This window comes from Leptidea sinapis, chromosome 26 (genome assembly GCF_905404315.1).
Source record: "Leptidea sinapis chromosome 26, ilLepSina1.1, whole genome shotgun sequence".
Lineage (NCBI taxonomy): Eukaryota > Metazoa > Arthropoda > Insecta > Lepidoptera > Pieridae > Leptidea > Leptidea sinapis.
Window position 1 is genome coordinate 10,359,653 of NC_066290.1, and position 26,646 is coordinate 10,386,298.

Sequence of the window (26,646 nt, forward strand, 5' to 3'; positions counted from 1 at the left end):
AAATAAAAGCGTCAAAGGAACAGCATTGCTCTCTTTTGTCCTCTTTTTGACACGCGAAGTACATAAACTCGCGGAATATATTATATATACTATAAAAAAACATGCACGCAAAATCGATCGCCTCAGTACACAAAGTACATTAAAATTTAAACAATAGCAGTACGTACTTAGACATTAAAATATGATTCAAGAGTTAGGACCGTTATAGCCTAAACACATGATCGGATTTGGTACGGACGAACCATTCGACGCGGTCTGGAGGCCTACTAAAATCGATATTCGATAAGTATATCGTGGCAATACTCATGTCGAATCCTACTCTTATTTACCTCGTATTCAATGTCGAAACAATGGTTGAACGAATACATAATTATTCGATATTATCGGTCCTAACCAGTTGCAAACCTACTCTCAGTTGTAAATATCAGTGACGAATATTCAAATTTGACAAATAATCAAACGTCACTTTTAAGACAATCTCAACGACACCTTCTAGGCTGTCGCTGAGATTATCGTTTCAAGTTGTAGTTGTGCTTTTAGTTTGATTGTGGAGTCAATATCTTGAGTGTTTTGGTGTAAGCTTTAGTTTAGACGCATATCGTACTTTCTTAGTTGCCGTAACATAAACTGACTTTAAATTTGCATAGTGATTAATCAAAGTAAAGGCAAACAAATGATCACATGAGAATGAAAACAGTTGCATTCATAGTTTTCATTTTATATAAATGTTGTGATGAGTTTAATTTCTGTAGAAAGATATCTTAATAGGAAATCTTACCAATCTTTTAATGTGCAAATTGTATGTTGTATTTCTATTAACTATAATAATTCTTGTGCACATAAAAGTTAAAATGATTGTTGTTACAGATCTGTGATGCAGAAAATTACATTACAACGCTAATCTAAAACAAATTGAATTAACGCGCCTATGTTTTGACTTTTGACACTTAACAGCGACATAGTAAATATATTATTTAGTGTTTTTAGGTTTGCACATAATTCATTCACTCAAATTATAAACATCAAAATATTAGTCTATGGTTATGATAAACGATAAGGAATTCGAACATTTGTTAGAGAAGGGACTAGGGTAGGTGTGCCGTGCGATATATTCGGAGTGTAATAGTACAGTTCCTAATGTATCGTTGTTGATTTTGCGAGTAGACCTCCTGGTAGCTCGATGATATGTACAGTCAGACAGTACCCAGTACGATCCAATTAGTGCGAGGCGCCACCGGACCGTCCGATGGTCGGGCCGTACCAAATTTGACCATGTGTTTAGGTTATTAGAGTAGAGCATAATAGCCTAAGCTCATGATTGGATTTGGTACGGCCGAACCATCTGACGCGCTTTGGTAGCGGACCATATTCGATGGTATGTCGCATTGTCCATCGCACAAAATTATTATTTTTACAGTCCGGACCGTACCGAGTACATACTCACACCATAAACATTACCGAGTATAGTTTAAATGAATTTTTCAATACAAAATGAATTAGTCTATTTAATAATATATGTAAATTAATATACTTTTATGACATTGAATTTGTTAACATTATACATAGGTACTAAATGAATTATTAAGTTATTTACGTCTCATATTATAATATCTTAAAATTTAATTTTATAAATATTTATGATAGCATTGTGAAATCCGACATGTTTCGGTATATCAGTAGATTTTAGACAATTTTGTAACATATTTTGAATGTCAATTGACGAAACATATTGGATTATCAATAATATTATGTTAACATCTTACGTACAATGTTTCCTGCAAATAAAATTTCATTTCATTTACGACGCCGGACCAATTGGTGCGAGGCGCCCACTGGACTGTCCGATGGTGTGGCCGTACCAAATCCAACCATGTTTAGGCTATTAGGGTTTACAGGAACTGAAGTAAAGCAAGTCAAAATATAAATACTCACGTGTTTGCAGGCACGTCTCCATCAGCTTCACCGTAGCACTCGAAGTTTTCTGCGTCTGACATTGAGTTGCCGGGACTCGAATCTGCGGTCGTCGCTGTAATAGTAGGGTGCTCGGATCCATTCTGAAATATTATTATCAATAATGTTATATAGGTAAACCACATAATGTGTAACTTTTTATTATGAAATGTAGAATTACAATTTATTAATACTTTGTTCCCGGCAAACATTGTGTTGCCATATAAATTAAGTAGGTACCCCGCGCCCACTCATTGTATGAATTGTCATAATTATTATGTAATGAAATGTCATTGACTGAGTTATTTGTATTGCGAATATAATATAGGTATTTATACAGGTTGGTTTTTTAAGAAGGGCGGTGATAACAAAGTCGGAAACTACGAGACTTAGACAAAAGTGAAAGGAGTCATGCCCTCGATTTATAAGAAACCAAAACTGCATATTTCGTTTTTTAAAATTTCTCGAACTCTTGACGGAAATCGGATGATAAGTCTTATTTTTCCAGTAATTTCACACGTTGTGGTACTCATAATTCAGCTGGCATCCTGTTTAAAGGAGCCTTTCACTGGTAAATGCCCTAAATCGCCTCTACGACACCCTTTGCCCTGTGACTTTCCAATTCTATTTATATCTCGGGGAAGCACTGGGCAAAAGTGCAGAATTTTTGAAGGTGTAAATATTACCTGAAGCTTCCTTGGTAAGTTGCCGGGTGATGTTCGAGGTGATTTTGTTCTCTGGAAAACGCTGGGTGCCATCATCACAGCTCTGGGCACCTTCAACTCTGAAAAGAAATATATTTTATATGAAATATATACATGATTATAATCTTGTACTATAATATCCATTTTTCAATGTTTGAACGGTGTCGTAGCAAGTTAAAATACTGGGTCAACATGAATAAACAACTGAAATTTCTGCACTGCTTAGTATCACGTTTCAACTTTATTTGTTTTAAAAAGAATTAATTACATATTCACTTACTGAGATAATACTATTCTAGTAACAGAAAAAAACATACTATACGCACGGACTAGTAAAAAAAGAAGGACTCCGCGCCGTGATATTAGCTAATATCACGGCGCGCTCATAGCTAGTGAAGCACCTTTATGCTAGTGTGTGTACGGGTACGGGGTATAACAGTTACACAATTATTTCTGCCTTAAATAATCGTATATCCGAAAATACTTTTATATTATTGTTTTTACACTTTGTCACAGCGCACGACGGCATTTTTTAAATATTTTATTGCGACGCAAACTGATCTGTCACAGACGATGGTAAATCTCATAATGGCGGCCGATCGGCTTGTATTAGTGTAAGTGTATGCGTGTAGCTATGTATTTACACGTTTACCAGCTTGTTTCGGTGCCTCACTGTTATGTAAGGTGACACGGAGTCCTTATTATTTTACTCGTCCGTCACTATACGTATATGCTACATAAATTGATAAACAAAAGCACATCTACTGCTAAAGTGATACTTACAAATAGGTAGTTAAAGGTAACCAAAACCTCATCTTCAAATCATTTTTATTTGCTAAAAAGGTTTTCAGTAAAAGGTGTTTGTAATAGTTTCAGCAGTCTACCAAAAAGAAATCTGTTAGATTCCTTGACCTTTAAATCACCCTAAGTCCTAAGTTTTTTTTTTATGGAATAGGAGGACAAACGAGCGTACGGGTCACCTGGTGTTAAGTGATCACTACCGCCCACATTCTCTTACAACACCAGAGGAATCACAAGAGCGTTGCCGGCCTTTAAGGAAGAAAAAAAACGCGTACGCGTTTTTTTTGAAGGTACTCATGTCGTATCGTCCCGGAAACACGGTCCGACGGATGGACGGACAAAAAAATGATCGTATAAGGATTCCGGTTTTTCCTTTTGATGCATTGAACCCTAAAGATAATCCAAATGTTTGACACGAGAGTCTCGTGTCCGATTTTGGCGAGTCAACATGTACTGAGGATGCCTCGAATAGAGGCGAAACACGTGTCGAATTGTTTAAAGACAAATATTGGCGGAATTAACACTAAAGAAAACTCAAAACATTTGAATAATTATGGATTTCCGCAACGTAACGCCTACTGCAATAAATTTTCCCTAAAGATAAAATCGGTATATTTACTGTAATCAGGATAAACAATAACAAAAATAGATGAAAGAATGCGGGCATTCGTAATAAAGAAAACGTCTAACTGTGCATGATACTCTAGTAAATATGTAAAACAAACACGCTCTACTTACTTTGTCGCTCATTTTATTATAATTGTATTAACAGACAAGACAAGCAGATAAAAATGGTCATTGGAGATCAACAGTATCATGTCCCCTTTATTGCCCAAGAAACAGTGAAGTCTTCTACAACATGGGCCTGACTGAGGTTGAGATCTATAGACCGTACCAACCGTTTTTAACCGACTTTAAAAAAGGAGGAGGTTCTCAATTCGTCGGTATGTTGTGTTTTTATGTTTGTTACCTCAAAACTTTCGACTGCGTGAACCGATTCTGATAATACTTTTTTTATTTGAAAACTGGTGCTTCCCATGTGGTCCATTCTAATTTGGTTCAGATCTGACAATGGCATCCATGAGAAAACCATAAAAGTCTTAAATTTGCTATACATACGTATAGCAATTTGGATGATAAATTTACGAATATCTTAATATCGCGCCAACCGATTTCAATGATTATTTTTTAGAGGTGTCATCCAAGATAGTTTTGTTACTACATACATAGTTATAGGTGAGATGTGCTTGAGTCGTGAGGAGGCGAGAGCGGGTCGCGGCGGAAGGACACCGATTCCAAAAATATCAATAATCGTAACTAGAACTAGATTAATTAATTAGATTGTATAACTGCACTACAACTGCGCTTGTCACCTTGAGACATAAGATGTTAAGTCTCATTTGTCCAGTAATTTCACTATCTACAGCGCCCTTCAGACCGAAACACAGTAATGTTTACACATTGCTGCTTCACGGCAGAAATAGGCGCCGTTGTGGTACCCATAACTTAGCCGGCATCCTGTGCAAAGGAGCCTCCCACTGGTAAAAACTTCCCACGTAAACTTTGCTCAGACTTTACTTAAGTAAAACTTAGCTGAGTATGATAAAACGCGAACTTGACTTTTGCATTGGGCTATGTTAGCTTAAGCTCAGTTTAATTTCAACTGTCAGATGACTTTAATATATTATGAGACGCTTTGTTCAACAAAATGTATCGTTTTGACATTTTATTTCAAAAGAACTCTCTCGAAGCTGACGAGACGTGACCACAAATAGTCTCTTACTTTTTGTCTTTTGAGAAATTTCGCTTTCAATTTTTTTCATCAGATTTGGCACAGATTTCTTCTAAAGGCATATTAGCGAATCTAAATAATCATTGAGAGCAAAACTCAAAGAAATTAACGTCTTGACTGTTGCTTCTCAATATATTCTTGATAATGTAATGTATGTTCATAGGCACATAAGTGAATTTGCCAGAAACTGTCATAACCATAATGTTAACACCAGGAACAGACATAAACTTATGATGCCTACTACTCGGCTAAGTCGAAATAGTAAGTCTTTTGTGGGGCGATGTATATGCTTTTACAAAAAGATCCCAGAAAATGTTCAAAACAAAAGTATTACGTTATTTAAAAGAATTGTTAAGAAACGTTTGTTTGGTAAAGGTTACTATAACATAAATGACTTTCTTTGGGATTGGGAATAGAGTGACCGCCCTCAGGCTATTAAGTGATAAGTTTAATTGTACAATATTACTTTGTAAACATATTAATTCGATGAAAAAAAAAAGTTTGTTGCGCCCATTCTTCTCAGGTCTGAGGCATTCATTTTGGAATGGGTGGTAGTTTTATGACTTTCAAGAAGTGATGTCACATCCTATTTTGAATAAAAAATTTTGAATTTGAATTTGCTTTAACATAAATGAAGTACCTACGTACGTACCTAGTCGAGTAATTAAAAAAAGAGTTTAAACCGCTCAGTTTCTTGCGCCTGTTCTCCTCAGGTCTAACTAATATATTTTCGAAGGGATTATGATGTTAAATTGGTTTAGACAATTTTATTTTATTTATTTAGAGCTTTATTTCCTTACATCTATACATTTAGGTATTTACTTATAAATTGTATTTATATGTATGTGTTAGTATTTCACTGTTTTAAATTAAAGTACCTATTTTTTTAGAATAATTAGTTATTATTTTCGACATAAGGAAAACCTTTAGCGGTAAAAGCGTCCTCCATTAATTTCCACTCGTCCCTGTCTCTTGCAATCGCTCCATCTCTTATTAGGCCTGCCATCTTTCGTCTTTTGTTCTTTGTATATGTCCAGATCTGTCCGTGATTTCAAGATGGAAATGCGTAATATATAATATTAAAAATAGGATTTCAATAGCCCTGGATGCTTCGTGTAGAAGCGAAATACGTTTGGAATTGTTTTAAGAGGGATTCAAATTACCAACTAGCCAAGTCGTTCAGTTGGAGCCGATTGTTCTGTGGTGTACGCGTTTAACACCTCTTCTAGGCAGAGCAGGTGAGTGGGTGTCGCATTCTGCATGTAGGCTAACAGAACTTAGCGGAGTTAAGACTAAATATTATATATTCATAACATTTAAAAAGTTTAGTATTAGCAAGCTAATTTATTTCTTAAGAAGGTAAATTTTGTGAGGTTGTAATAGGTAATGTCGGGATCGAATGAACCGATTTTCAAAATTTTGTTTCAAATAAAAAAGCCACATTATTTGTAAGAGTTATAGGCCATGATATATTGACCCGAAAATTTATAAGACTTTTTCGTGGTAGTCGGATTTGCAAAATTAAGTCGGAGAAAAATATGGTCGTAAGAAAAGGTTTCCTACGAACGTTGCCTTAACGATGAGAGATACTTATATTATTGTTTTATATATTTGTATGTGCGGCACAGAAACACTAACTACGTGTTGGTAACACTTGGTAAATGCGGATGAATTCGCGGGTAACAGTTAATATAAGATCTAATCTTGAAGATTAATTATTTAAGATTAATCTGGATGTGTGGCGGTCCTCCACAGTGCGGTTTTCAAAGAGCTTTCTTCCACGTACTACTAAGCTGTGGAATAAACTTCCTTGTGCGGTGTTTCCGGGACGATACGACATGGGTACCTTCAAAAAAAGCGCGTACACCTTCCTTAAAGGCCGGCAACGCTCTTGTGATTCCTCTGGTGTTGCAAGAGATTGTGGGCGGCGGTAATCACTTAACAACAGGTACGCTCGTTAGTCCTCCTATTCCATAAAAAAAATCTTGAAGATAACGTAAATTGGTCAAAATTAATAAACACACACAAACACTCACGCCTTGTTCCCGTCTGGATAGGCAGAGACAACAGAAATCCACCTGCTTCTATCCTTACAAACCTCACTCGCTTCCTCTACATTCATTACACTTTTAATATATGCTCGCCGGTTCCCGGTGTTCTCAAAACGTCCCCAATTTGGTCGACAAATTTTCTACGAGGTCTCCCGCGACCTATTTGCCCACAAACACTTGCCTCATATATTTGATAAGTCATTCTTTCTACACTCATTCGCTCCACTCGCGAAATAAATCGCAAAACTAATAAAATATGATGATAATAAAATTTAAATTTGAAAATAATTACAATATTAATAATCACAAAAGTACACTCACTAATCCCTACTTATTTATACTTAAAATTAATATTGAATTGATAACATTATTGAGTGCTTACCATGAGCTATAAGGCTCAACAACCGATATGAAAGAGCCACCAACTTTGTGAGGCTGAAGAGATCCCTCCACCAGGTTTCAAGGTATCCTCTCACATCCAGGTTTTCATCCCCAACGAGACCAACCGCTGACGTAGATATCAACATTGGTGTACACTTCAACTTGCAGTCATTACAACAGTTATCAACACTAAAGGTATTGCCTTAAGATAACATTTTCATATTTAATTGGTATATATATGTACCAACTTGTATGTTTATTAATCAGTGTTTATTTTTTAATTATGGCATAGAAGTGTTTTTTCGTTCTTGGAATTAAAAAATTTGAAGATTTAAATGAAATACTTTTTCAATGATTATAACTGTGCATATTATAATTACTCAAAGTCAAATAAACTTTATTCAAATAGGATTAAACTTTTGATTTGTTATTATTAATATTTAAATTAAATCACTGAATCTACTATATGTTCGGAAACAGTAAGAAGATCGTACAAGAAACTTAATGGACGCTCTTCTTACTTAAGGGTGCTGTCTGTATCTGCCAACGGCATAGAGTATTTTACAATGGCTGTATGTAAGTAACAAATTAGTTTGTAAGGTGCTACATACAACATATACATCATCTTCAATATAAAACTGTAAGTTTACTATAAAATATATAAATTATATATTGGATGCATTAGCATGATGGTCGTGATTATTGTCACAATCAGTAATTGCATCAAATACTATTTACTTACATATAAAATGTCAATGTGATCACTAGGTGCTGCCGGCGATGTCGTCCTCGTGGATGCTATAGATTAGGAAAAACAATGCAAGCATCTAGCGTGGTAACATATAACATATTATGTTGTACCAACTTTTTGGTAATATTCATGCAAATTTTAAATTAAATCTGTTCAGTAGTTAGCCTGACTTGGGGAGTAAGCTGGTGAGTGCGTGACGAGACGAAAAGTGTGATCGAGCGAGGTTATATGTATATATCTCAGTCAGTAGGTCGTTTGGAAAATAATGAATAAAAATAAGAAATCTATTCAAATATATACTTCAGTCGTGTCGTGTCATGGCCTAAAGCACACATACAGGCAAACAGACAAGCGGGTTATCAAGATTATACAATTAAAGAACTTTTTTGGATACGGTCTATTCAATGTACAGTTTTTTACAATGTTTCAATTTTATCATATTATGTATAGACGTATTCAATTGTTCGAACATTAATTGAGTATGAATAACTCAATGGCCATGATGCGGATCGTAAGCCGATATAAAAACAAAGTAAAACATGAATAACAATGAAGTTTGTGTAAGCCGGTACACGGCACCGACTAGAAGCACCTGTACATGAAGAACTGATAACATACATTCCTTATCAACAACGAGAATTTAATTATGAATATTGGATCAGCATTGCTACCATAATAATTTAGAAAATTTTATTAGAGTACATAAATGAATTAAAAACGATACTACATAAAATCTATTTTAAATTGGGGTTAAAACATTCAATCAAAAATCAAATCGCACAGTTTTGTTAAGCCCGTTCATCTTAGGGCTGAGAGATTATTTTTTCGAATTCGTATAAGTACTGTAAAATTCAATTATGTTATAATTTGAATAAAGATTTTTTTTATGCCTATTGGCGTATTCGGCACGAGACGAGCAGGAGGTTCAACTGATGGTGATTGATACGCCCTACCCTTTACAATGCAGTGCCGCTCAGGATTCTTGAAGAACCCAAAAACATTATAATTAAGTAATAAAAATAATCTAATTAAACCAATAAATTAAGTTATGGGTAATGGAAGAAGACCGTTGTTTGATGGACACTAGCCCAAATTATGTAATTGTTGGTTTTAAACAATGTAAATAATTAAATAAATTTTGATATTCTGTTATTCTATTGTTGATTGCTGGTTTTATTAGACTTTTAACTCTTTAATTGACCCTTCCGCAGGTCAGTTTGTCTTCTTACTACTCTCCCTGCCCCAGCATCAACAGATTTTTCAGATTTTTTTTTTATGATAATAAGGGACGAGACGAGCAGGACGTTCAGCTGATGGTAATTGATACGCCCTGCCCATTACAATGCAGTGCCGCTCAGGATTCTTGAAAAACTCAAAAATTCTGAGCGGCACCACAATTGCGCTCGTCACCTTGAGACTAAGATGTTAAATCTCATTCGCCCAGTAATTTCACTAGCTACGGCGCCCTTCAGACCGAAACACAGTAATGCTTACACATTACTGCTTCACGGCAGAAATAGGCGCCGGAGATTTACGCATCACTGTGTTTGTTGATCCCTTTTAAGTCTGATTAGGTTGCAAGTGGGTTTTATGCCACTGGGCCTGCATTTTTTCCACGCATCCTTCACTGTTTCTTCATTCTCCATCTTCGGTGGGCTTTTTCTGTTCTTAGCGTGGCCATGGTTTCATTTGCCGTGTATTTTTAAAATAATATTTCCAAGCCTATTTACCACATATTTCTATTTGTCCAGTTCATCTGCTGTCTCATTAAGCAGTAGATTGTTAAAATCCTTTACTGATAGGCAGAGATTTAAATACCACTCGACCTGAAGGTATTTACCAGTGGGAGGCTCCTTTGCACAGGATGCCGGCTAGATTATGGGTACCACAACGGCGCCTATTTCTGCCGTGAATCAGTAATGTGTAAGCATTACTGTGTTTCGGTCTGAAGGGCGCCGTAGCTAGTGAAATTATTGGGCAAATGAGACTTAAAATCTTATGTCTCAAGGTGACGAGCGCAATTGTAGTTCTGCTCAAAATTTTTGGGCTTTTTAAGAATCCGGAGTGGCACTGCATTGTAATGGGCAGGGTGCATCAATTACCATTAGCTGAACGTCCTGCTCGTCTCGTCTCGTATTTTCATGAAAAAATCATAAAAAAATTCAGTGTTCATGATAGAAGGTAACTATAGCCACAGTAATATAATCAAGCAGTAAGTAACACAAAAGTCACGCTCTCTGCACAAATATCTCAGTAAAGGTGATTGGACTAGTCTGTCCATTGCACAGCTGTTTCAACACATCACCTCAATACATTTTGTAATTATACACAAACGTCTCATTATGAGTTTATGATTTCAACGAAATTTTTGCGTTTAACTAATGTAGTCTTTTTTTATGAAAGTAAGGGACGAGATGAGCAGGACGTTCAGCTGATGGTAATTGATACACCCCGTCCATTTCAATGCAGTGCTGCTCAGGATTCTTGAAATACCCAATAATTCTGAGAGGCACTACAATTGTGCTCGTTACCCTCGATACATCAGATGTTAAGTCTCATTTGCCCAGTAATTTCACTAGCTACGGCGCCCTTCAGACCGCAACACAATAATATTTACACGTTACTGCTTCACGTCAGTAATAAGCGGCGTTGTGGTACCCATAATTTAGCCGGCATCCTGTGCAAAGGAGCCTCCCACTGGTGAATAATAATAGTCTTCTTCGGTTAGATAATTTAAAAGTCTAGATAGAGCCTCTTGCTGTTAGACAACGCATGAGAATAGACCAGGTTTATAAGTTTAGTGTGCATGATAAGCTACGTCGTACACTCGCGCGATACGTATGCGACTTTGTTTCAGTGTGAGTGCATTTCTGAAAATAGAGGGTTAACGTTCACCGCTATTTTGTTCAACGTGTTAACAGCTGTCACAGTCTATCTAGACGATCAACACGAATAAATAATGATCTAAGCTTCTTCGCTAGTATACTTTTGACAGAAAGGCCGCGGTCATTATGTAGCAGCAGTTAAGATTTATTAGTACCTACCTATTGGTAACGAGACCATCCGCTCAAACCGAAATACCACAAAACAAGAAAATTTAAATCATTTTTTATCATTACGACTGTGAGAAAAAAAAGCTAAATTTAGTTTTGACCTCCATTTTGTTAGCAGGGAAGATTTAACGCAGCCAGTGCGATAGAAAACTATGGAGCTGCCATTGTAATTTTGCCACAAAGTCGGCCATTTTTAATTTAGTTTTGTTGTTGTACTTCTGTCAAGATCTTATTATTTCTTTTTTAACCGATATTAGTTTAAACAGCAAGGATTTACCAATCGTATCGAAATATTGGAAACTGAATGTGAAGGAAATATTCTGTTATTCGGACTGTTACGATTTTTTTTTATTTTTGTCGCATTTGTACACTAGGCCTCCGTCGGCAGCCATATTAAGCACTTTATAAGTAGTAGATAGTATTGATCTTATTTGAAAACAATTTAGATCTAGGGTTCAAAAATACGGAGAAAAGAACCACTAACGAATCCTCTGATTAAATATATTTAAATAATAACAATAAAATACTTGTACGTTTTACTAACTTTGGATATTTACAACACGAACGTCTGAAGAGCTTTTCAATTTTAATCTGTAGATATTTTAATCTAAAGATCTGATATTTTAGATTCGTTGTATCACTTTGTATGTAAAACTATGTTATTACTCAATCGCTGTTATATGCAATAAAATTTATAAGTGGTTATTAATCAGGTGTTTCCGTGTTGGCAATATCCTGCTTAAAATTAATTAATGTAAAAGTTATTTAGGATGCTTAGTGCCCAGACTATGTCTATCTGTTGCCTTTATGACCATAAATATTTTTGATAGTTTTAATTACAATAAAAAAATTATATTAAAATCATTTTCAATATAAGTACCTGATTACAAGATAAACCCCCGTTAGGTTTATTGGCAAAAAAATTCTTGATGTAGATTAGACCTCCATTTTACAACCTGACGACAAATAATAAAAAACAACATGGTGAATTTCAAAATGGCCGCAATTCTAGTTGAACTTTTACAAAAAAGTATTTTAATAGAATATAAGTAGTTATATATTCTAAGGCAGGTTTATACAATCGATACGCGCGATATGAATAAGGCGGTTGTGAGCAGCTCCAAACCGTACATGACAGGTTTTATTAAATTGACATCGGTCTCTTATCAACTTTAAACCACTGACGATTATGCAATAGGTCAGTTTCATTTATCAAAATTAAATTATGAAAGTCACGGACTAGTAAAAAAAAAAGAACTCCGTGTCACCTTACAAAACAGTGTAGCACCAAAACAAGCGTATTAACGTGTAAATATATAGCCCCACGCACACACTTACACTACAACAGGCCGATAGGCGGCCATTTTGACAATTGTCATCGTCTGTGACAGATCAGTTTGCGTCTCAATAAAATAATTTAAAAATGCCGTCGTGCGTTGTGGAAAAGTGTAAAGACGATATATAAGTATTTGTGGCCATATGTGATTATTTAAGGGAGAAAAAATTGTGTAACTAGTATCCTCCGTAACCGCACACACAATAGCATAACGGTGCTTCGCTTGCTAATATCACGGCGCGGAGTCCTTTTTTTTACTCGTCAGTGATGAAAGTATGTATTTATAGTATTTTTACAATGGGAAATACGAATTATTTAAGTACTAACTTTTAATAAAAACGTGAGAGTTATTTATATTTTCAATATTAAAATTATAGTTGTATTATATTTATGTCACGTGACCGTAAACACCGACCACCATCTTGTGACGTCACTGTAGCAGAAACAATTTGTTTTTAGCAACACATTAACGATACGGACAATGAAAGGTCATTGTTATTTTTATAAAAATCAATAGAATTATTTGTACCGCTCATTTGACATTTCTTTATTTACGTTATTATGACGTCACGATCATGGCGTCTTCCTTTTTGGCGCGAATATTTATCGTTTAAATTTAAAACAATTTTTTTAGCATAGAGTGGAATTATTTTGAGGAAATAAAAATACCAGTTGGCTATCGAATAATTATGATCATTTTAGAATATACATTTAGAAAATCGAAGAAAAGCCTATTATTGTTAATTAAGTCTTCAAAGCTTCTGCAACTAAAATTTTTGAAGTGAAACTGCGTGTAATCAAACATATCGTACGAGAGAGAAGAACATGGAGATACAGCAAGATAGAAAAGGAAAGTGAATCTATTGTTACTGTAACCGATTTTGATTAACAAGTCGTAAACAGTCAGCTACGCTTGAAATTTCGCTTCTGAGTAATTTCAATATTAAACTAGCTAATGCAAACATTGACAAATAAAAATTGCACGCATTAACGGGCTGTCGAATCGTGTATACGTTAGTATAAACTACGACCATGTTTTACGTGTATTCTATGAGACTGATCCGTCACGCCAAACAATGTATACACCATGTGAATATTTACTACCTAGTACTTTATGAATATAGAAAAAAATATTTTTACTTATTCGGTAGATACAATTAAACTTGCCGCGATAAAGTTATCACTTATATTGTGTGGTTTTAAAGCACACCTTGCTATTTTTATCTTTGAAAACTTCATCACTTTTGAAGTGAAAGTTCTATTCTAACGAACGATGTCTCGATCTGTACGACGATATTTCAAGGTCATAAAAGGTCATTCCGTTCCTATATATATGCATAAAAATTGTGTGATAGGCTTTAAAAAGACTTCTCCATCTTGTAAATCATATACTTGTAATTTTTGCAACAATTTTTTTTTAATTTCACGAAAAATGCGATTCCGCTAATTTGTTTTATGCGTAATAAAAATAAATAATTTACACCAGGCATACCAGTCTTACAACCCATATAAATTACAGGCAGATATAGACTATTAATAGAAAACAGATTGATTCAGAAAAAAATATTGAGGCCCTCAGCTTAAACTCGGGACTTAAACTATACCCATGTAAATAAAGCACCCTTACTGTACATATACTAGTGTTTCACGGTGTTTTAAAATTGATATGACATGGAGGGAGAACTACTTTGAGAAAATAGCGTACATTTCCCTGTCTTTCGTGATTCCTCTGATCCAAGAGAAGACTAGCTAGATTATGGGTACCACAACGGCGCATATTCCTGCCGTGAATCAGTATGTGTAAGCATTATTGTTTCGATCTGAAGGGTGCCGTAGCTAGTGAAATCACTGGGCAAATGAGACTTAACATCTATGTCTCAAGGTGACGATCGCAGGTGTAGTGCCGCTTAGAACATTTGGGTTTTTCAAGAATCCTGAGCGGCACTGCATTGTTATGGACAGGGCGTATCAATAACCATCAGCTGAATATCCTAAATGTGTCGTCCCTTACTGTCATTAAAAAAAGTAATAACTGACCATCAGGTAAGCGAACGGCATACTCGTTCGTCCTCCAATTCCTAGAAAAGAAGGTAGTTTGAAACTAGTTTCAAGATGTTGTCATTACTGTTGTTTTTACCTCGGCTCCTGCTAGATATTCTAACCGGTTCAACAAGCACCTATTTGCATTCCGATAATTTCGCCAACTTTCCTTCCGTTCTTTACTTTAAAAGCAAAAAGAAACTTACGCTTTAAATGTTAATTTAGTCAATACTGAATTTGTCATGACACATTTTTCATTCAAATAGCGATTGATGTTAACACATATTACATTTGTATCGAATGGATAAATACCTACTGTAATTATCTTTACGTAAACATACTTTCGAATGATCAAAAATACATTTTGAAACGGCAACAATTACGCTAAAAGTATAGATCCCTTTTTGAATTAAAAACATACCTACATAACACAAAATATATCTATGTAAGTACCTCGTTAATATTTAAGTTTAGAAGTAGATAATGAATCCTCAATTCGAACTTCACTCCATTGCCAGATTAAAAAATAAACACAATTATAAATAAGCATTTGTCACAATATCACATAATATATCAGATTTAAAAAAGGAACACGTTTTAATTGTGACGTAGGTACTTTTAGACGTTTGAATGAAACGAATTGGAAACAATCCAAATTATTGGTGTTATAAGACCTAACTCCTTTGCCAAATTAAAAAATAAACACATCACAATTATTGTCACAATGTTAAAGAAAACCTTCGGGAATAAGTTTTTTTTAATGCCCAGAACCGGCTGAGCACGGCAAACGAAACAGACTGCGGTGTTACATTGCTTCACTTATGCAACATTATAAGTACGGTATTATCGAAGTGACGATAAAAACTAGATTTTATAGAAATTCGTTGCGGATTGCACGCGAGGTGATTGACATGCAGATAAAAATGGCTTTATTATAACAATGATAGGTAAAACATAATAAATATTGATTTTTGTGTACATATTTTTCTGGTAAAATTTAAATTTATAAAGTAATGATTTTGCATACCCTGTGCATGAAATTGAAATTGTTAATAGTTTACGAAATATTTTTATGTAAAATCGCTGGTAGACCAATAAATAAGTACTTAAATAAATAAATAAAAGAATTTTAATTAGGCACTTGTTTCAAAAATCTACAATTCACTATTTCTTTCTTTGATTAAGATTTGATTTATTTTAAACCAAACACACAGCTTTCAAAATGTTATACTTAAAATAAAAAAATTATATTTTAGTCTGTACTGTATATATATACTATATTGGTGATGTGTTTAGCTCTCGAACAGCTACTAAATATAAACTCATTTAAAATAAATTGTGGTTAACGTTATGGATGTAGGTACAATGTACAATCAATAATATTTTATTGTGTAATTGTAAACTTTATTCTAAATCATATTGTGTCATTGTTTTGTTAACCAACATAAATTAATAAATTAATTTTTCTATATAGACACAAGCTATCTATATGTATATCTATGGTATATATTTTTTTTATGAGAAAAAGTGGCGAGACCCTGATAAGTGATACGCCCTGTCCATTACACTGTACTTCCGCTCAGGCATCTTGATTGGACCCAAGATTCTGAGAGACACTGCCTTAAATTTTATCAAAATAGCTACAACACCCCGCTCACAGAGGAAACGGGCGAAAGTAATTTTAGGAATATCATTCGAGATATAAGCCATAGAACTACAGATAATATCCTATAAGCTACTTAAGATTAGCAATTCTTACTTCCATCTTTTAAAACTGCTCAAAAATCACGTTTATTATTTGTTCTGACAAAAACATGTGCGGTGGTGGTCAATGAACTTAATAAAAAAAACTTAAAGTAGCGTCATCTGTTATTTCTCCGGAAAAACATATTTTGTACTGTTTGCCAATAGATGGTGTTCTCAACAAAAATCGTTAGTATATATATGTATAGAATATCAATGGTTAGAACAAAAGAAAAATTTATTAGTCCCCACAGTCACAAACACCTTTTTGGCTAAACTAAGAATTAGGGACAATTTCCTCTGTGAATGTGGTCTTGATGAGGGAAACATGGATCATTTATTCTTCAATTGCCCTTTAACACAACCTTCTTTCTACAATTTTATACCTCCTGAAGCACCCCGCCCAAATGTGTCCTCTCCCTAGTTTTCACATCTTTTGTATTATTATATCATATTATATTAAATAATTTAAGTAATTATATTTGTGTATGTCCTTTATAGTCCTAACAGCATGTATATTGGTTTCAGGTATAAGAAATTAAAACTTGTTTTAATCTTTAGCACCGATCACTACCATTAAAATTGGTAAACAAATACTCTTAGCTTGGTGGGTCTACCTTAACGTGACATGGGCAAACTTGTGGTATACCTTCCACAGGAGCCATAGTAGGAAGAATAGAATAGAATAGAATATTAATATTTATTGTTATATTATAAAAGCTATAAGTAATTTGTTTACTTGAAAGTACTCGTATAATGATAAATAGATCGTTTTGGGCGATTTCACAAACGAGTCACGAATGATACGAACTCAAACGGTTCAATGGTTCTTGTAACTCGTGCAGAAACTCTATTGTTAAATATCCACCGGATTATAAACAATTCTCGTTATTATTTTGTTAAGGTTCGATCGTTTAAGATCGTCAGCTTCGGTATGTTTTTCTCTTCTTTTTATTGATTCTACCATAAAACTGATCAAAAATAGACCAGTCATCCGGATTACGTCAATTGCTTTTAAGAGTTAACGCTCTGTTCGTTTATACGCTAATATATTCAGTTTGTTATTTTTAAGTGATATCTCTCACTTCTGGGATTAATATACAAATTTAATTGACAGTTGGCTCACTTGGTAAATTGTCAGTACATTTATGATAATTTAATACAGATTCACAAAAATCGTCACCTTTGTGCTCTTAATGGCTATTTTCATTATTATAACAATACAAATAAGGGATTGCTTGTAACAATAAGGGATTTATAGTAGGCTTTATTAGATACATAATCGTTTTAAGGGTAAATGTATACACTTTTATAATAAGGTCCCAGCTATATATAAAGCATAATCTATAAATAAATTTAAATGTAAAAAATGGCTCTGTCCTCAATCCTACTACTCCACAGCTGAATATCTAAGTGATCGGACAGCCTGGGACTAGATTATGATTATTTTATAGCAATAACAATGACAGTGCAATATTGTATATTTTATTAAAAAGAGCGCAAAAAAAGAGTGCTGGGAGAGTTTCTTGCGCCGCTTCTTCTCTCTCAGAGTGCAATTTGCTTCCGAAACGGTAGTAGTATCTAGTATATATATTAGAAATGACATCAAAAAGAATTCTAAATGAATCAATTTTGAGAAAATAAATGCCTTTTATGCCTTTTCATGTCTTTTTTTAACCCGAGAGGCGTGGATCCGAAATCCAAATTGTAATTAATGTTTCATAATACTTATGAAACATTAATTACCAAGGTTTTGTCGTAAGAAAACAGAAACATCTGACATAATAGTATGAAGAAAGCAATACTCATTGTTTTACAGACAGTTTGACGCCTAGTTCTAATTTTATCAAACATTTATAGTCTGTGCAAGTTATATTTATTCTGTAGCAAATCTGCGAACATTTCTCTTTGAGTGAGTTATGGGCGTACTCTTTTGGAAACTTGCCAAGATGTATGGAAAGACCTACAAGGTACGATTCCATTTGGTTGGGTAAATGAGAAATTATTTTCGCTGTAATATTTCTATTTCGAGTATGTTGATTCTTATTCCACACAAACAAAATTATCGTGAATTGAAAATATATTGAAGTTATACTTCTTTAGGCGCGTTATGAAAATAGAGAAAAAAGAGTGGAAGTTTAAGATGCGCGCGCATCAATGTAACACAAAAGTAACAGAGTGTAGTTGGTTCCTAAAATTTTCTGACGTTTGCGACATTCGTTTTTTTTTTGGTTTCTTCGTCCATTATTAGGACAGTCAAAGGGTTCAAGCTCATACAGCCGTACCTATTCGTTATTTAATAATTAATTGTCAAAGCCGTCTTTGTAAGATTTTTACAATATTTTTCTTTCTACAAACGTAGAATAGCAGGAGGAATAAATAATTTTAAGGATTTTTGCTTTGATGCGCCAAAGAAATATAATTACGGGAATTATATAAGAACTTTTTCCTATTTCTGAATTGACAGGTCCATCTATTTAAGGCCTAAAAAAGGACCCAACCTATATACCTATCTAGGCAAAGTATACAATTTGTAGTGACTGCACAGAATGCATGCGTTATGAAAAGTTAATTTATTTCAAATAAGATAATGTTGGTATATTTCAAGTTATAGTCTTGTTTTTGTAAAAAGTTTTTCATAATTAACCATACTCAATGGAACATGATAGTTATAATAATAATAAACTCAATTTTATATGTGGTACTTAAAAATACAATTTAATTCTCTTTTTCAATCGCTTTTATTAGCTTCACCCGTATGTTAGTATGTAACGGAAAGTTTAACATGATTTACACCCACTTTAAAATATTGGATTGAATTGTAACTTTGCACACTGATCAAGGATTGGTGTCAATTTTATAATTTATATAGTCTGTCCCATTTTCTTATCAGGATCTTCACGAAAAGCCACTTTTGCATGTCCGATACCGGGTAGTGTCTTTGTGGCATGGCGTGGCGCGTGCTAATGCGTTACAACGACATAAAGCAAAAATTAATAATTGTTAGAAAAAACCTCATAATCACAATATTCGTCGTCTACCTTATTTTTTACATTCAAATCTTCAACTTTTCAACGCCTTTCAAGCAACTTTTGCATTTTGGCAAAATTTTGGATAGTGTCAATAACAGGCAAAAAGTCCAACTTGCCTATTAATATAAATTCTTTTCTAAATCTATACTATAATAAAACTGCAGTCGACGTGTCTCTATTTTGGATACTTTTTTTTTCTAAAAACCGATTGTATAGTTAATAAAGGGAGTTCAGCTGAACACAAAAATACAAATTTAGAAATTCAAAATTTCAGCGTAGCCTGGAGCAACTTGGAGGCAGTATCTTATCAGAATCGGTCCACGGAGAATCAAGTAGTGTTTTTGTTTGCTTGGTTTGAATTAAAAATAAGCATTCATAGAAATGAGTTCTGATTTAGATACCTGAACGAAGTCACGGGCACAATTAGTACAGTTTTAAAATGTAAACAAGCGATATGTTTCAGTCTGTAAATACAACATTGGTATTTTCATTTTATTATCACTCGCTAGTTATCACTGTAGCTATTTGAACGAAGAAACTAATTTTAAAATAGTCAACAGAATAATAAATAACTCCGAGAATGCAGTACATTCCTGGTGTTCTATTAATAACAAACGAAATACTTTCTTATATGATGTGTAAGAATGTAAATTGTGTTAATTTCAGTATATTTTTCATTTCAAGTAGGTATTTTGTTTACAGGACGAGAATCAATTGTAGGTATGTATGATTTTAATCTTCTGAGTTAATTCGTTATTTATGTACAAATAATTATATACGACAAAATAAAAGTCCGCGTAGATAAAGGGTTAAAAATAATAAGCAAGTTTGATATTGAAGATTATGTCATGCCTTATTCCAGTTCCGGTTCCCGTTTTCGCTCCCATTCCCAATATATTATAGGAAGATTGTTATGGCAAACTAAACCTACTATTGGTCTATACCAATAAATATAACTAAATATAACTATTTATAGCTCATCGACGTGAATTTCAGTTTTTTACTAATGCCGCGGGAACCATGGATTTTTTCGGGATAAATTGCAGCCTATGTCCATATTATGCCTATGTCTATTCCCAAATTTAATAAAAAACGGTTCAGTAGCTCCGGCGTTAAAGCGTTAGAAACAAACTTATATCCACATTTATAATATTAGTAGGGATGTGCCTTAAGATAAAGCAGCCATCTTGGATTTCAAAAATTATCCGAAATTCATTGGACCCACGACACATCTCCACCATACTTCTGGATGTGTGGCGTTCCTCCACAGTGCGGTTTTGAACGACCTTTTTTGCACGTTCAATCAAGCTGTGGAATGAGTATCCTTGTGCGGGTATTTCCGGGACTTCAAATAAAGCGCGTACACCTTCCTTAAAGGCCGGCAACGCTCCTGTGATTCTGGTGTTGCAGGAGAGTGTGGACGGCGCCGCGGCGGTGATGAGTGATGAGTCAATCGTATTTTTACCAGTAGCCGTGCGGAATGGAGAGGTGCGCGAAGTCGTAAAGGTCCTCGATCAATACTTGGTATTTGTTGGACGGAAATAGAAATATACACGTCACTACAACTGACAACAAACAAGCGACACTTTCTCCTTCTAGGTCAAAGGTCGCTATTTGCTGCGTTGAATATTTTAACTTCTACTCACAATTCATATTTTATGGCTCACTTTCAACTTTGTACTTCGACTGTGCGGGTTGCGCTAGATTTTTTTTTGTTTTCTTTCTATAATCTTGAGCTCATTCTATCTATACGTCTTAACTACATAATAAATCAATGTGTCTGTTTGTTGTAACACATTTACAAAATTTTATTCATTACATATGAATACAGAGTAACTATATTCTAACTACGAACTACGAGAAAGCCATATTTTCGAATTTACGGTCCGTCAGTCTTAAATCATTTATACTTCCAGATAGACTATGACAGCTGTGAGAACGTCGAATAAAATCAACTTTAGAACTAACCTCTATTTTGAGCAATTCACGCACACTTACACAAAGTGTCATACAAATCGCGAATGTAAGCTTGTCACTCACACTAAACTAATATTCCTGGCCTGTTTTTATCGGTTGTCTAACAGCAAGAGACTCTATCTAATAGTATAAATTATCTAAGCCGTCTGTACCCATATTCCGAATAGCAATTCAGCTATTTTTACATGTTATGAAAATATAAAAAAATGCTTTTACACAGATATCGGCATACGGTCGTTTTTTGGTACAACTTACATACAACTTGTCTTACCACCTCTAAAGTTTCTGTTCTGTTCTATCGTTTGTTGTGAAATTATATATTAGATCTACTACTTTACTGATATCAAAAGGCATTAAGACATAAAAGGTTTTTATTTTCTCAAAATTGATACCTTTAGAAAAATTTTTGATGTCATTTCTAATATACTAGACACTACTACCGCTTCGGAAACAAATGGCGCGAGAGAGAAACGGCGCAAGAAACACTCCCAGCATTCTTTTTTTTACGCTCTGATCTTTCTATCTCATAGTGTTTCTTTTGCTCTCTAGTAGTTTCTATCTATCTCTGTCTCTTTTGCTGTCTCGTGGTTTCTATTCCTTTATTAGTCTTGTCAATTTCTCTGTATTCTCCTTTACCATATATAACCATAACCATTTACAAGGAAAGTGGAACCTATCCAGTTCCCCTTTCCTTATGCTCATGCTACATGGCCAGTTTGCCAATCTAAGCTTTGGTCAAAATATCATTGACGAAGCGCATTTTTGGATACTACTTAAAGAAACATGTATATTCTGGAGTGATGAGAATCTAATAGGCAGTATGCCTCCAAAAAACCGAATTGTATATAGCACGAATCAAAGCCGACATAACGTTCTTTAGGAAGTTTCCAGAGATTGTAGCATGTAGCAAAGTACTTATGTTTGTTTCCCAGTACAATGTTAATAGTTTCACCCACACTTGCTAAATGATTTGTCACGTCAACCTATATTCTATACATACAAAAAAGTACCGATACAATGCTTAAGATTAAGTACTAAGTAACAAGATAATTATTACTCACCCATTATAGTGCATTTTGTAACTAGGATGAAGTAGGTATACTTGGATGTGACAAGCAAAGAGTGAACGAAATCACAACGTACAAAAATTGTTAGGGATAAAAAAGGACAAAAATCAATATTTTGTGTCTTTCTAAGGGTTTCCGATTTGTTTGTTGATCGTATAGCAGTACCTGTAACAAACAAACAAAAATAATTAATAATAATAATTAGTATGTCTAATAAATAGCTCCGAACCAATCTTCGTTTGCGACCAACATGTTAGTTTGTGATCGTCATTTATTTGTAAATTTGAGTGATTGACAATAAGTTTAAGTGGTGAAGTTAAGTGGTAATTTAGTGTTGCATATAACTCATCTTGGGAAACATGATGATATGTGACATATGCTGCATATGCCGTACTGAGCGGAAATGTTTTTTACATAACCGCAATAGAAACATAACTAAAGTTCGATTTTAAGTTAAAATAATGTTACTTCCTTAGTTAAAGCATTGATAATATAATAATAGCAGTGGCTGTTTAATACGTAATAAGGAAATTCACGGCATTTGAAATAATTTGTAATCATATTAATACTTAACACCATAATCCGTATGTTATTCAACCAAATCATTAGTAAGAATTTCATTCTCAGAACAAAGGCCGAGCTTGTCCAATATTCTACTGCTTTTTAATTTGGCCGAGTTATATGATTTTTTATTCCATAATAAGTGTACGCGCGCGGCATATCCAGTTTATACTTCACCGTAGGTTTGTAAACAACTTGTTGAGATAGAAAATGTCAATACCTATAATGATTTGGCACGTTTCGTTATTTAGTGACGTCACATCCGATTACGAGCCCAAGGTTTGTCTATGACAATGTGACATTCACGTTTCTTTAACTATAGTCAACTTTACGAGCCAATTTGGATTCAAATTAGCGTAAAGAAAACTATGTAAAATATGTATCTATTAGGCGTTTTCCAAGCAGATTTTATGTAAAATTTTCAACTTGATTGATCGAATGCCTGTGGATTTTTCGAGCGCAACACACACTGACTGATACTTAGGTCTGTATACTGTTAATTATATAGATATTTATATGATAACCCCGCGTTAAGTCTGTAGGTAGTCATGTCTAGGTGCAGTCTGGACTCAGGATGTCGTCAGTTTGCAAACGGTGCTTTGGATTGGTGGTTAATGAAGTGTTTGGATTTTGCATCAGTAGAACATCACTTACGGCCAATTTTCAGTCTATCTCTTACTTGAGATAAAAATCGTAACTATCGTTGACTTTAAATGTTGTCCCAATAAACTTATCGACGGTAACTCATCTTATCCGTACACGCTGTCTGTCAATGGGACGACGCATAGCTTACCAGCGATAGATTTTTGTATGGAAATTGCAATTCACGCGTCCCAATATAAGGCGATATATCGGGTATATTAGGACAGCTTCAGATTATTCACAGCTAATTACTGACAGTAGAAGGTAGTAATTTATCTCTATCTGTAGATAGTATAATGGGAACGGCCCTAAGATAGCGGCCTGTCAAATATAATACCTAGATAGCTTACTAGATAGTATTGCCACAGAGTAGGAATGAATTTGCTGTTATGATGATAACGTATGTACATATTTTGTGAACACGGACGAGTAAAAAAATAAGGACTCCGTGTCACCTTACATAACAGTGAGGCACCAAAACAAGCCGGTAAACGTGTAAATACATAGCCCCACGAGTACACTTACACTAATACAAGCCGATCGGCCGCCATTATGAGATATGCCATCGTCTGTGACAGATCAGTTTGCATCGCAATAAAATATTTTAAAAATGCCGTTGTGCGTTGTGAAAAAGTGAAAAAACAATAATATAAAAGTATTTGTGGTTATATGAGTATCTAAGGGAGAAAAAATTGTGTAACTAGTATCCCCCGTAACCTCACACACACTAGCTTAAAGGTGGTAAAAAAAAATATCACGGCGCGGAGTCCTTCTTTTTTTACTGGTGCATGTTTGTGAAGTGGAATTCTTTGTTTGCATCGACCTAACTCACACATATTTAACACGTTTTTAATCGTCACCACTTGATAATAAGATCGCAAACGATTGAAGGTTGAAGGCAATTAGCGACTCACGAGGTTGTCTATCGATAGTAAGTCAAAACTTACTATCGATGTCCTATTTTTGAAAAAATTATGAGTGAAATTTTATGATGCGCGCGCATCACTTTAACTGTTATTTAATTATTAATTGTCAAAGCCATCTTACAATATTGTTCTTTCTACAAACGTATTATTGTGCGTGCTATTCGCACCACGAATAAATAATTTTAAGGATTCTTGCTTTGTTAGGCCAAAGAAGTATAACTTCTTGCGTGCATACATAAGTACACGCACACACTTTTTTTTATTAAAGGGGGCAAATGCCAAGATGTTGTTTAATATTAAAACTATCCAAAACATAACAATCGTAGTTTCTTGTGCATTTTTGATTTAATGAAATGACTTAATGAGATTCAATTTGACGAGATATTACTGCTGTTCATAACATAAAAGGGTTAAATTTACACATTATTTTCGTAAAAACTCTGTAATAATGATATAACATTTAAGTAGATAGTTTTTCATCTGCTATGTATTTATGCATGGATAAGATATAAGTACTACATAAATACTAACCTTATTTCTAGAACATTTTTATTTAATAATTAAATATCTTTCATTGCTCTGTACGCCAGACATTCGTTAAAGTTTCTAAATATAAGTACCTAAACTATACTTAATCTAATATCTTTAAATGAGCAATTCTTGTATATATATATATTCTGAATCTCGGAAACGGCTCCAACGATTTTAATAAAATTTAGTATAGAGGTAGTTTCGGGGGCGAGAAATCGATCTAGCTAGGTTTCAATTTAAAAAAATGTAGTTTTATCCGTGTTTTAATGAGAAACAGCTACAATAACATTACAATACAAAGGTAAATTTCGCTATTAGAGACAAGACTATAATAGCTCATTGGGTGATCCGGAAAGAAGAAGACCCCGGTTCGAATCCAGATGTCCAATTAGTTTATTTTTTTTTTGTTCAAGTTTTGTACATTCCTAAAAATCCGAGCAAGGTCGTCCGGATATTTATAATTTAAGCTAAGAATAATATTTAATAATAATAACAGCCAACTCATAATTATAAGTTGCATTATTGTGTCTTGATATTATTTATAATCTATGACAGAGCTATGAGTTACTCTTAGAATACTATAGATAAAAAAAGGCTGCTGATAATGGTGGCTTTGAAATATACGATGATCAATACTTCATTTAATTATTACGACGCTTTGTCACGGAAAAATTACAGCTGATCCCGTAGTATCTAGTAAAATAAGTTTTTATATTACGTGATTTATTACGAAATGTGATGATGAAAGTTTAAGCTTAAAGCCAGCTGAATTGTTGCCTGGCCTTAAAACTGTCTCCAGTGTGGTCAGCATCGTCTATGATACTGACTCTAGTTTGCATGTTAAGACCAATAAAAATTTTGTTGTATCACTGCACTTCGACAATTCTCCCCTTTATCCCTCGCCTAGTGTCGGAGTGCCAATTCCGAGGTCATGATGGAAGATACTGGGCGTCATAAATAGAGTAGAGTAGAGTAGTAGAGTTCGATCAGTGGGAGGCTCCTTTGCACAGGATGCCAGCGAGATTATGGGTACCACAACGGCGCCTATTTCTGCGGTGACGCAGTAATGTATAAGCATAACTGTGTTTCGGTCTGAAGGGCGTCGTAGCTAGTGAAATTTCTGGGCTTTGAGACTTAACGTCTTATGTCTCATGGTGACGAGCGCAATTGTTAAGCCGCACCGCATTGTTATGGGCAGGGCGTATCAATTACCATCAGCTGAACGTCCTGCTCGTCTCGTCCCGTATTTTCATAAAATAAAAAAAGCTTTGCCTAGACAATGGTTGTGTAAGTTATCACACAGGCACG

The 26,646-nt window shown here is 34.4% G+C and overlaps 2 protein-coding genes across 3 annotated transcripts in view; one reads left to right on the forward strand and one right to left on the reverse strand.

Annotated features, from left to right (window-relative positions):
- The window catches only part of LOC126972461 (rab11 family-interacting protein 4A), a 131,064-nt gene that overhangs the window by 73,918 nt on the left and 30,500 nt on the right, over nucleotides 1-26,646 (reverse strand). For both annotated transcript variants that reach the window (XM_050819248.1, XM_050819246.1), the window contains exons 2-3: nucleotides 2,637-2,734; nucleotides 1,933-2,054 (exon numbers count right to left, since the gene is read on the reverse strand). In XM_050819248.1, coding sequence (XP_050675205.1) covers nucleotides 1,933-2,054; nucleotides 2,637-2,711 — 197 coding nt within the window. In that variant the 5' untranslated portion in view covers nucleotides 2,712-2,734. The remainder of the gene's footprint in view (nucleotides 1-1,932; nucleotides 2,055-2,636; nucleotides 2,735-26,646) is intronic.
- The window catches only part of LOC126972504 (mpv17-like protein), a 57,392-nt gene continuing 51,094 nt past the window's right edge, over nucleotides 20,349-26,646 (forward strand). Inside the window, exon 1 of the mRNA XM_050819322.1 lies at nucleotides 20,349-20,354. The gene's annotated coding sequence lies outside the window, so the exon portion shown is untranslated. The remainder of the gene's footprint in view (nucleotides 20,355-26,646) is intronic.